Source organism: Trametes versicolor (genome assembly GCF_000271585.1).
Source record: "Trametes versicolor FP-101664 SS1 unplaced genomic scaffold TRAVEscaffold_11, whole genome shotgun sequence".
Classification (NCBI taxonomy): Eukaryota; Fungi; Basidiomycota; class Agaricomycetes; order Polyporales; family Polyporaceae; genus Trametes; species Trametes versicolor.
In genome coordinates this window covers 1963781-1975755 of record NW_007360331.1, presented here as the reverse complement: position 1 = coordinate 1975755, position 11975 = coordinate 1963781, and the positions used below count along the sequence as shown (strand labels likewise).

The 11975-nt window shown below is 57.4% G+C and overlaps 4 protein-coding genes across 4 annotated transcripts; 1 reads left to right on the top strand and 3 right to left on the bottom strand.

Moving 5' to 3' along the window:
* Positions 1 to 1001: 1001 nt before the first annotated feature.
* Positions 1002 to 2417, bottom strand: TRAVEDRAFT_60670 (uncharacterized protein; the record flags this gene model as incomplete). Its single annotated transcript, XM_008045008.1, has 4 exons — positions 2370 to 2417; positions 1635 to 2316; positions 1462 to 1584; positions 1002 to 1399 (listed from the first exon to the last, which is right to left on the bottom strand). Exons 2-4 carry the CDS (start codon positions 1925 to 1927, stop codon positions 1003 to 1005), a joined length of 813 nt encoding a protein of 270 aa, XP_008043199.1. The 5' UTR covers positions 1928 to 2316; positions 2370 to 2417.
* Positions 2396 to 4475, bottom strand: TRAVEDRAFT_154290 (ribosomal protein S5 domain 2-like protein; the record flags this gene model as incomplete). The annotated part of the gene is made up of 3 exons (XM_008045007.1): positions 2396 to 3241; positions 3298 to 3705; positions 4108 to 4475. 2 exons carry the CDS (start codon positions 4473 to 4475, stop codon positions 3309 to 3311), a joined length of 765 nt encoding a protein of 254 aa, XP_008043198.1. The 3' UTR covers positions 2396 to 3241; positions 3298 to 3308.
* Positions 4476 to 4933: 458 nt separating this feature from the next.
* Positions 4934 to 9595, top strand: TRAVEDRAFT_132803 (DUF221-domain-containing protein; the record flags this gene model as incomplete). The annotated part of the gene is made up of 16 exons (XM_008045006.1): positions 4934 to 5041; positions 5096 to 5140; positions 6015 to 6751; positions 6804 to 6990; positions 7045 to 7179; positions 7235 to 7487; positions 7541 to 7612; positions 7669 to 7732; positions 7785 to 7856; positions 7912 to 7983; positions 8040 to 8049; positions 8099 to 8242; positions 8293 to 8362; positions 8416 to 8804; positions 8858 to 9103; positions 9164 to 9595. 16 exons carry the CDS (start codon positions 4934 to 4936, stop codon positions 9593 to 9595), a joined length of 3036 nt encoding a protein of 1011 aa, XP_008043197.1.
* Positions 9596 to 9974: 379 nt separating this feature from the next.
* Positions 9975 to 11852, bottom strand: TRAVEDRAFT_52113 (nucleotide-diphospho-sugar transferase; the record flags this gene model as incomplete). The annotated part of the gene is made up of 2 exons (XM_008044634.1): positions 9975 to 10857; positions 11653 to 11852. 2 exons carry the CDS (start codon positions 11850 to 11852, stop codon positions 9975 to 9977), a joined length of 1083 nt encoding a protein of 360 aa, XP_008042825.1.
* Between the last annotated feature and the right edge of the window lie 123 nt (positions 11853 to 11975).

The window sequence follows — 11975 nt, the reverse complement described above, 5'->3', positions numbered from 1 at the left end:
ATCGTCCTAGCGTCCTGCGTCATTCTCCGACTTGTTCCCCCATGCAATGATCTGGTCTGAGATCGAGTCGAAGCGCGCCATCGTGAGTTTGTTGAGCAATGCGCTGACCTGACGGTCGACGTCCAAGGGGGTGTACACCACGGTACTAGGGGAGGGAGAGCCATCGTTATGTGAGTTGGGACGGGACGTTGCACGCTTTCGTTCGAAGACAGACATGGCGAGCCGCAGGTGTGTATCGATACGGTCTGTGCTAGAACGCAAAACATAAGCGACATCGCACAGGACTGTGCCGGAGCACACTGAACATACCCAGACTAGACGCACCGCAGCAGCTCGCGGTTGTCGAACGCTGGAGAGGGGATGCGGTAGAGGGCATCCCAGGACGGCGCGCTGCAAGTGGGTTCACAGTAGTGTGCTGCGGTAGCTCATAAACGCTGAGAATAGCTAGGTTGTGGTGGGCGCGTGGCTCTGAAGGGTAGCAGAAACCTTCGGCTATGGTATAGCAAGGCTCATGGATTGAGTACACGTTCCAGCGAGTGGTCTGCTGATGAAAGCCCGCTCATATTGTATCAAAGTCCCAACCTCCAGCGCGTCCTGCGGGGTCGACGGGTAGTTCCAATCGCATAGTTAGCCAAGAAGATACTGCCGGAGAGATGGACAACGTAAACCGAACTCAGAGCATCCAGACTAACACTTCCTACAGCGAACCTAGACGCATGTTGAGACCTTTTTCAGACAAAATCAGGTCCTGCGCAGCGCGGGCCATCTGCAGCGGCATCCTGGTGCTCTTGGTAGGGTCCTTCGTCGCGGAAACCACGAGTTTCACGTTCACGGCATTGAGCAACTCCTCCAGGGCGGCGTAGGGTCGACTCGGACGTGACTTCTTGGCTGGAACAGTGGCAACGTCAGCGATACCGATACCATGCCAGCCTTCTGTACCAGCTAGCGAGCCGTTTCCGTCGGCCGGAGCTTTCTTGTCACAAGCATAACAAATCACATTCGTCACACCACCAACGTCGAATGCTTCAATAGGAACTCCATGTCGTCCATACCCATCGGCAGAAGATCCACACCGAATGCCTCGAGACGGACGAGGAACTCGTAGTCGATGCGCCCGTCCAGCATCCGCACGCTGTACGAGTCCGCCTCCCACACGCCCCTGTAGTCCTGCTCCACTCCGACAGGAGGCGCATGCAAGAACTGCTTGCCCAGCAGCGTCTGGGGGTTCTTCAGATACTCCCCAACCTCGCTATCAGTGACCGCCTTCGGTTTGCCAATCGGCGGGGGGCTGAGCGGGTTTAGAGCGGTCGGCGGGGTGATTGTTGCCGGGTTGTGTACCATCCCGTTGGTTTTCTTGGGATAGAGAACACGGAACTCATTCTTGATCCAGTCATTAAAGCTGTGGACGTGCATTCATTAGCACTGCCCCCCTTTGACTGCATTTGAACGGATAGCACGCACATGGCATTGTATCGCTTGAAGACCTGGTTCCGAAGGTCGGGGTGGGCCCTGAGTGGATACGCCCACTTGTACTGGTAGACGACCATGACCGCCGCACTTGCTAGGTGACTTCGCAGGACTCGACTGAGTATACGTAAGTACAGCGTCACATAAAAGAGACAGCTAAAACTCACTCCTCGAGCGAGTTCGGGGGCGTGAGCTGCTCGATCGCAGCGTCCACCTGCGCGAGGTACTCGTCGTACTTCTCCGGGGGAAGATCCACACCGACGGTATCCTTGGGCCAGAAGGTGGGCTTGGTTTCCGGGCGGGCGTAGAGCTCTGCGATGATGGCGTCACGGCGTCCGGGATGTTCAGAGAGTTCCTGGACGTCGATTGCGTTGATCTGGAGGTATTTGACGAATTGTCTGGAGAGGGCCTCGACGTCGACTTGGTCGCGAGGAACGGTGTAGATGTCGATGGAAGTCATCTTGATGGACGGTAGAGAGAGAGACGGAGGGGCGCAGCAGAGAGAGGACGTGGTCGCGTCCAAGTCGCGACATCCTCAGCCAGGTCTGCTGACCTTTCCTGCTAGTCTCGTGGCCAGACGTTCGGAGCGCGAATTGGAAGTGAAAACTCGGGGGTTGCCGCGTTCCTGAACTTCAGCATAAGTACTGGACTATTACATACATAAGCGTACGGTAGTAGCGTGCGGCTGTTGAAAGTTGAGAGGGATTGCGGTCAAGGGGATCCCAGGACGGCGCGCTGCAAATGGGTTCATAGTGGTGTGCTGCGGTAGCCCATAAATCCCGGGAATAGCTGGATGGTGGTGGGCGCGTGGCGGCGGAGGGTAGCGGAGGCACGGGCTTCTGCAGATCGCTTTCCATGGGTCAGTCCACTGACATTGTTCCGTGAGTACCATGGGCACTCACCGTTATCCAATTCATTTGTCCTCAGCATCCTGCACGAGGTCGCATGTGAGGGCGCCCCTTACGGGACGAGTGCCAAAAACTCCTCGTCGGTTTTGAAGAGGAGGGTAGGTTCGTCGTGGCAGAAGTCGAGTCGAAGATGTCGGCCACATACGATGCAAAGATTGGTAGAAGCTTCTTTCGACCAAGCAGGGTATCGAGGAGGGCCGTCGCAGACATGCGGTGGGCCATCCATGTGCGATTCCCGGGATCCTCGATGGCCCACGACGAGGCCAGGGCAGACCTGAGCATGTCCACTGATTCGACTGTCGGTAGGAGGTCCATGGGGAGCACGACCGGAGTCGGCAGGCCGCCAAGCACGTATAATAGGTCACCCCACCAGGATGTGTAAGCGGTGCCGACGTTTCGAGCGGCGGCGGTCGCCATATCCCATCCTTCCATGAGCGCTGCCAGTGGGTAGCGAGGACGGGTTCGCAGGATTTACTGGAGATAGCTCAAGGCGAGGTCGATACGTCGGTAACGGATGGGCCATAGACCAGTCTCTGTGAACAGTGGAGCAAGCTGGGAGTGGGCCCCAAGGCGGAACGCTCTGCGTAAGAATGTGTGTTGGACTTTCTGCAGAGCACGCAGATTGACGGCGGACACATCCAGTACCACCTCACACCCTGAGGTCAGGTGCGGAAACCTTCGATTGGGGTGATAGGAAGACTCATAACCTGGGCGCACGCTCCAAAGGGACGTCTGTTGACGGGGGATCCTTCATCTCGTTTGCGAACTCTCAGCCTCCGACGCGTCTTCCACAGTCAACCAGCCGTTCCAATCACGTAGCCGGCGAAGGAGATACTGGTGGTGGCATAGGCTGCGTGAACCCAGCCCTGAGCATCCAGGTTAGCACTTCCTGCAGCAAACCGAGGCGCATGTTGAGACCTTCCTCAGACAAAATCATGTGCCCTGCGTAGCGCGAGCCTTCTCCAGCGCCACTTTGGTGCTCCTGATAGAATTTTCCCTGGCGGTGATGAGCCGCCTCGCTTTCGTGACATCGAGCGACTCCTCCAAGGCGGTGTAGGACGGACGTGGCTTCTTGCCAGCCGGTACAGCGGCGACGCCAGCAACAGCATCACCCTCCGCACCCGCCTGCAAGCCCTCTGCTTCGGCGGGAGGTTTGCTCGCTGAGAGAGACGCGAGCTCGGCGCGCAGAGAGGCGAGGATGTCATCGAGAGAAGTGAGCGTTGCGACACTTGTGGCCATGTCGTCCTTGAGCCGGAACGTGCGGCAGACTTCGCGTGTGCACATCTCGATGTGGTCGAATCGCACTGGGCCGAGCATTTCGCCTCCGTACCTGGAGTGTCCAGTAATCAGATATATATTGGCAGGACGTGAGATAGTGAGGTCGCGGTCCGCTTGCGCTTTAACACTGGTTGGGGTGGGGGGTGAGGAATACGAGAGTTTTCGAACGCAGTGACCAGGCCAATGTATGCTCGTACATCTCGGATGTCTTCCAGATTGCATCTCACCCGCTACGATGACGAAACCCCTGCTGACAACGTTCCGACACCGCTTGTGTATCTCCCTCCGGATCGTTTCGCGAGACTGATCTTAGCGATGCACATGCAGTATATCTTGTTAATTGAGCCATGGGCTCGCTCTTGTTTACACCCTCTTCGCTTGTCGGGTTCGCTCATGGCGAAAAGCTCCCAGCTCCCATCGACAGTGCTTTCGGATACATGAAGTGTGTACTCACCATCGGCTGACCACAACCACCGCGTCGATGACGCCCTCGGCTTGCATGACCTTCATTACCCTGCCACCGGCGTACTGCTCCTCATCGTCGTCATACCCGCTCACAACCTCGAAGTCGTCGGGCCCACCAAGGCCAGTTTTGCCCGCCTTTAGCACCATGCACCGCCAAGCGGCTATCTCGTGCGATGCAGGTCGGTTGCCGTGTGTTACATGCTTGAGATGCCGAACGGCTCTTCGGGCTTCTTCCGGGCTTGCAGCTGAGAAGACATGGCCGAGAAACGTCGAGCCGCGGTCCCTGATTTCCTGCGACGTCGCCAGAGACTTCGGAGGAGGTCGGGAAGACGTGACAAAAGAATCGAGGTTGGACATGTTGCTGCCGTCGCCCTGCAGCCGTTGAGGTGAAGACAGGTTCAGAACGGCCCCGCCGGCAGGTACTAGCGGGTACTGCGTGTCGTGATCGAGTAGTCCGGCAGAATAGAGAGAAATTGATTCCCCGTTATGTGTTCCTGGAGGAGGATCGGAGAGAACAAAACAGCGGTATGTAAACGCCAAGATATTAGTAGACGCTCGTAGTGTATGCCGTACAGCCCATATTAGACGCCCGCGCTTGCAACCTTCTGTCGCTAACTTTAAGCCATTCGCCGGCCACGCTGCTTTTGTTCTTCTCCGAGCCTTGTTCTCATCCACCACCACCGCGCTCAGCTACGCGACAATCTGGCTCTGTCTTTCTCCATCTCTAGCTGAAGCCGGTCTCTCTCTTGCTTCCTTGCTCCCCGTTCCGCCTCTGAGCGGGCCTACACACTGCGCAGCAGTCAAGTTTCACCACCATGTCAAGCTCAGGAGACCTCTATGAGATATTCGGCGAGACCGCAAGCCAACGGACGCTGGCGCCCGTTGCAGTGGCTTCGCAGGTCGGGTTGATGTTGGGAGTGTCGGTACGTCTGCCGAGTTGCGGAGAAGGTCGGCGAGTGACTGACTGCGGGGTGTAGCTCGCAACTGTCATTGTCTTCAACGTTCTGCGCCCAAACAACAAGGTTCGTGTCTTTGACATCATCTGTCGAACTTCGCGGATACATGGATGGGATTGGCCATGTCGTCGGTGTTCAGAATCACGCACCGCATTTGCCTTCCATGGGTCTTATGTCAGTAGTGCGCCCAGTGCCATGGCTCACGGGCGTTGACAGCGCTGCGCACTCAATCGGTAACGGTTAGCAGGTCTCCCATGAAGCACAGGTCTGTCCGGACCCGTCAGACCCTTTTGTGGGGGCTCTGGTGGCTGTCCGTATAGTGCTCTCACAGGAGATCAGCCATGTCCAAGTCAAAATCCTTGCTGCTTTAGGTCATATCAGGCTATTTGCGTGGCCCATACAAGGCAGTCATATTGGGGCGAGCTGATAGAGGAGCTCCAGTACGGGTCCGTATTGGCTGAGCCACAGATGCACGACGGACCAGGTGTGGAGGCCACTGCATGTTATAGCCCGCACCACCATGCGATAGTGCTCAAACCTCTGGTAATACTCAAGGCTATCGCATAGCGGCAGGTTGACCTTGCCCTTTGTCTGCCGTGTTGAGGCCGGTCACACGTCGGATCGGGCGCGCACAGTTGCATCCCCGAGCGCCCCTTCAGTTGATCCTCAGGCTCACGACTTCTCATCCGTATACGAGTCTATATGCAACTTGAGTCGACCTGTAGATGCAGGCAGACGACGAAATCAGGATGTCTCCCTTACGGGACCAAACCATCCACCAGCCCGTTGTGTAGCTGCTTTCCGGTCACCGGAGGAGCTGGTGTGCGCCCGATTTGCTACAAGTGTTGGGGCGCCACGCCTGTCAGACGCACAAGAGCCGCATGCGGCCGTGAACGCATATCTGCATCTATGTCCATATTACTGACACGGTTTTGCCCAGATTGTCTACGAACCCAAGGTCAAATACCATGTCGGCAACAAAGCCCCTCCACGACCGTCCGACTCTTTCCTCGGCTGGGTATCTCCCCTGCTCCACACGAAGGAACCCGAGCTCGTCGACAAGATCGGCCTTGATGCGGCCATCTTCCTCCGTTTCCTGCGCATGTGTCGATGGCTCTTCTCTGCTATCGCGTTCCTCACCTGCTCAGTGCTTATCCCCATCAACGTTGTCTACAACATCAAGAACGTCCCGTCGAAGAACCGCGATGCGCTCTCCATGCTTACTATCCGCGACTTAGAGAAGTCCAACTGGATTTTCGCGCATATCACCGTGACCTATGGCATCACGTTCATCGTGATGGCTTTCGTCTGGTGGAACTGGCGGGAGGTCGTACGCCTCCGCCGCGACTGGTTCCGTTCCCCGGAATATATCCAGTCGTTCTATGCCCGCACACTCATGGTCACGGATGTACCCAAGAAGATGATGTCGGACGAGGGGCTCCGCGCCATCTTCGAGTCGGTACAGGTGCCCTATCCTACTACTTCCGTCCATATCGGTCGTAGGGTGGGCCGACTCCCGGACCTCGTGGAGTACCACAACAACGCAGTGCGCGACCTGGAAGCTGTGCTCGTCAAGTACCTGAAGGGCGGCAAGATCGGTAAGAAGCGGCCCACAATCACTATCGGTGGCTTCATGGGCTGCGGCGGCGAGAAGAAGGATGCTATCGACTTCTACACGTACGTCGGCTTTTTTGCAATTCGTTAGCCCCTGGTCGCTAATGTCTCGCAGGGCGAAGCTTCAGCGTGCAGAACGTGCGGTGGAAGAATTCCGTGCCAAGATCGATCTGCGCAAGCCCGAGAACTACGGCTTCGCGTCGATGGCGGCGGTGCCTTACGCCCACATCGTTGCCAACATGCTCAGGCACAAGCATCCCAAGGGCGCCACGATTACACTAGCCCCCAACCCGAAGGATATCGTAAGTCTCACCATGTGCTACGCTGTGGGCGCATATATTGACTATTGCGTGTAGGTCTGGAAGAACTTGGCGTGTACCCCTGCCGAAATCCGCCGGAAGCAGACGATTGGATGGGTCTGGCTCGTCGCCGTATGCTTTTTCAACACCGCTCCGCTCCTAGTTATCTCCCTACTCGCGAACTTGTCTTCCGTATGCCGTCTCCTTCATCCATATCCCAAGTTGCATACTCACCCTTCTTCCGCAGCTCACCGCCTACGTGCCCTTCTTGCAATCTTGGTCTGATGCATCCCCTGGATCGTTCACTTTCGTGTCTGGTGTGCTCCCGCCCGCGGTGTCCGCGCTCTTTGGCTGGGCCCTGCCGATCATCATGCGCAAGTTGACCAAGTTTATGGGTGCAAACACCCACTCCCGCATGGATCGCGCCGTCCTAGCCCGCTACTTTGCGTTCTTGGTCATCTCGCAGCTCATCGTCTTCACGTTGATCGGTGTCATCTTCAGTAAGTTCGAGCTGGCATGTGTGCATGAATAGTGTCTGACGATATCTCTGCAGACGCGGTCAAGCAAGTTGTGGAGCTCATCGGGAAACATGAGAGCTTTGAGAACATCGTCAAGAACTTCAACAGTGAGTGCCTCACATATCTTCGTCGGGAGTATCGACTTATGGCGGGCCCGTTACAGAACTACCCGACAGCATCAACAAGACGTACATCGAGCAAGCTTCGTACTGGCTCACCTACTTCCCGTACGTCCTTGTATCTGGCTAAACTTGCTCAGTAGCTGATCTGCTATCCCAGACTACGTGGCTTCCTTGTTGTGTTCGATCTTGCACAGATTATCAACCTCTTCGTCATCTTCATCAAGACCCAGTACGTCTCCGTTTTGAGCCACATGCATCGGTTCGATCGTGACCATCTTTTGTAGCCTGTTCGGACGCACTCCTCGTGAAATTCGGGAGTGGACACAGCCCCCCGACTTCCAATATGCCATTTACTTGTAAGCATGTCTCAAATTATCTCAGCAGGACGTTACTGATCACGTCGTTCTCACAGCGCCAACTTGGTGCGTTCAGCTTCGTGTCTGCATTTACTCTGTCTCACATTTTCGGTAGCTGTTTATGGGTGTTGTTGCGCTGTTCTTCGCCCCGCTTGCCCCCTTAGTTTGCGTCGCTGCTGCGGTCGTCTTCTGGATCAGCTCCTGGGTCTACAAGTACCAGCTCATGTTCGTCTTCGTCTCGAAGACCGAAACAGGCGGGGTATGCCTCTTGTTTTCCAATACGGCGGCAATATGCTCACGATGTTGCAGCGCATGTGGAACGTCGTCATCAACCGTCTCCTTGCAGGTGTTATCCTCATGCAATGCATCATGCTCCTCAGTACGTCATATACTCCGTTGTAAGTTCTCTCCCCCTGACATCGTCGCGTCTAGCTACGGGCCTCGGGTTTGGGTTCAAGACCTTCAAATGGATCTCTACCATTCCGCCGATCCTCATCGTCCTCGCCTTCAAGATGTACCTCCACCGCGCCTTCCAGACGTCCTTCCGGTACTACCTGCCCACCGAGCAAGAGCTCCAGGAGGCCCAGGTGCACTCGCGCCGTGGCGACGCAGCCGGCAACCGCCTCGAGCGGCGCTTTGGACACCCAGCGCTCAACAGCGACCTGTTCACGCCGATGGTGCACGCGAACATGACTGCCCTGCTCCCTCAAGTCTACAGTGGCAAGATTCAGAACGTGCAGACGAAGCTCGACGAGATGGGCGGCCAGAAGACGGACGCGCAAGTCGTCGCTGGAGGTATCAAGATTGCTGCTGTCGAAGAGGTGCGTTACGATTACGATTCCTTATTATCGAAGCTCATCATGATACCCCCTAGCGCGACCTCGAATACGACCCGGCGCTCTACCGGCGTGACCGCGGAGACGATTGGGACGCCCGTTCTGTGTCCTCGTCCAACTTGCTGGCCGACCCCAAAGTGCCGTATGCGGAGAGCGGCCGCGGCTCACCTGCACCATCCAAGTTTGCGGGTTACGACCGGTATCTTGCGTCGGGCCCCCAGCCCGAGATCGAGATGACGCGACTAGACACTACGTCGGACGTCCAGCCATTGCTACCACACCAGGTTTGTCTTTATGTTTGAGGTCCTACCCGATTGTGCGCTGACGAAGGCCCGCGTAATCAGCAAGCGCCTGGATACTTTGACCCCGGGGCTGCGAGCAGGAGCAACATCGACCTCGGCGCATACGACTACTCCACACCACCGTTGTCAGACAACGCCGGCACCCCGCTCGTGCCCGCAGCGTACCCCAACGACGCGTACCGGGAAGCGCCCCTGCACCGGCCATACCCCACGCAGACGTACTCGAGCAACTACTCGCCCCAGTCGCAGTACCCGCCACAACAGTACCCGCAGCAGCAGTACTCCCCACAGCAGCAGTATCCGCCGCAGCAGTACTCCCCGCAGCCACAGTACCAGGGCCAGTCGCGGATGACGCCCAGCCCGCAGCTGCGCTCGCCCGACTCGTACTTCGGGCAGCCGCCGGCGGCGCCCCCGGGTCTCAACGACGGCGGCGACGGGAACATGGCGGGCCGCGGCGCGCATAGATTGGTATGAATGGACCGGCCCTAGAACTGACGAGCGGGCGACGACGATGTTGTAGGTTGGAACCACCGGGTGCAGCGCGCGCTGCCGGCCGGGCTATAGATATCGTACTGTGCGGGCTACTTGTCGATCTCTCTGCTTTTTATATGTTACTATCTCCCGCGTACATTGTGCACTATAGTCTTTTCATTGCTTCTTGACCGCCACATGGGGATGCTTCATCTCGTCGTGCTACCTACGTAGCTTGGGTTGTGGCTTCGGACCAGTAGGATGTTTACCAAGTAATCTACGCTTATGGACCTCGCAGAACAGGAGAGCACCGACGCTTAGCGACGCACAGCGAATAAATACAACGCATTAAGGTATATGTAATCTAATACGCACGACACGCTCATGTCAGAGCATTGCACTTCGCGAGCTTCGACCCGTACGTCCTCCGCGTCTCCAGCCACTGCTCGAGCCACTCCGCGATCTCCTCCTTGTACCCCGACTTCTTCCGCATCACCCGCTCCGCGTTCTTCTCCAGCCTGTCCATCGGGACCTCGTCGTAGTCGCCCTGCAGGAACGGCTTCGCCATCGTGTAGTGCATGATGCGCATCTCCTGCTGCAGCCCCGCCCACAGCGCGGGCGTGCGCCGCTTGATCGCGAGGTTCGCGTTGTACGCGTACGGCAGCCGCAGCGCCTCCGCACCGAAGTAGTGGTTGAGGAACGCCTGCTCGGCCTGCTCCGCGGGGTAGTGCGCGCTCGCGATCTTCCCCACCATGTCGCGGAACAGCGCGGAGTCCGGGCGCAGCATCATCACGCCCGCGTTGAACGCGGTCGTGTACCCCTGCGCGCCGGGGTACACGTCGGGGACCGCGGCGAAGGAGTAGGGGAGGCGGAAGAGCTCGTCGAACGAGCGGCGCACGACCGTGTCCGCGTCGACGTACACGACGCTCCTGAAGCCGCGCGTGTCGAGCGTCCAGAGGTGCAGCTTCGAGTACTGATCGAGGAAGTGGCGGTGTACCCCGGAGTGTGGTGGCGCGATGCGCTCGACCGGCACTGGCTCCCAGCCACTCACGGTGGCTATGCAGAGCGCACGCCGCGAGATCTTCTCGGGGAGGTAGAAGAGGATGCGGGATGCGGAGGAGTTTGCTACGTTGAGCGTGTGGCCGAGCGTGGCGACTGCCGTCGCAAATGCATCCGTGTATAGGCCTGTCACGACTGCATTGTCCTGCGGGTTGACCGGCCCGATGGCGGCCAGCGCTGCAGTATCGATGATCGGGTGGCGATTCCTGAAAATTGGGACAAGTCAGTGATCATGCTAGGCTTCGGAGAGGGAGCATAGACGCCGAATATGGGATAATATGTCCGAATCCTCAAGGCTTCCGCCGAGCTGGCTGTCAAGTACAATCTAGCGGGCGCCGCGCTGTCCTGTGAGAGGAACCGGGGATGGTTATAAGTCTCCCACCAAGCAGGGGTCCCTCTCACAGTGCTGCGGACAGTGCTGCCCTCGTTCCCGCCAGACATCGACTTTGAGCTGATAGATAGGCACGAGAATGGTAGCGGCCTGAGATCAATTCAGGAGCAAAGACAGCAAATGCGGAATTTGTGGGTTCTCTGGGTAGCATAATACAGCGAGGCTGATGCTTATATGAGAAACTTAAGAGAAAACACATTATCCGGGAGTATGCCTGCCCTCAAACTCCGGGTTGTCGTCTTCACCATCAAAAGGTCTCGGGGAACACCCTGAGTGTTCTTCCCGCCACTTGAGGGGACGCTCGGAGATGTCCAGAACTCGTTTTATGTATCAGTTCCGCCATATATGGCCCTCACCCCCGCTCAGGCCGTTCATTGAGGGATAATTCGCCCCCTCATTGCCGTACGGAACAGCACAGCCACGCGCACGCCCTAGCGCACACCTGATGATACGTCCAATTTTGGGTATGCGAGGCCGATCCTTCCAGCGCTGGACGCTCTGGGGCCGGGATTCCAAGTAATACCCTGAGAATCCTGATAGAATCATACTACCCCACGCGTCTCCCTTACATGGAATCTTACGGGGAACGAAAGAACGAGTGAGTACTCACAATGCTTGGTAGTTATCCAGCGGATTTGGCCACGACGTGAAGAACGCCCAACAGAAATAGAGGTTGCCGACGACGGAAAGCGCGAGCAAGGCTTGCACGATCTTCCGCCGTTTCTCATGCGTATTCTTGGCCTTGTGAGGGTTCCCAGGTTCGCTGTCCGACCAGACTGGCAGAGGCACGTAGTCGCTGTAGCGGGCCATGAAAGAGATGGTGATGGTAGGAAGAGAGCGGATTGACGCAGGCTTCGTCGTCGCCGCAGACGGTGACAGCGCCCGCGTGCCCGCCGGGTAGGCGCGTAGGCGCGTTTCAGTGGCGCCAGCGCC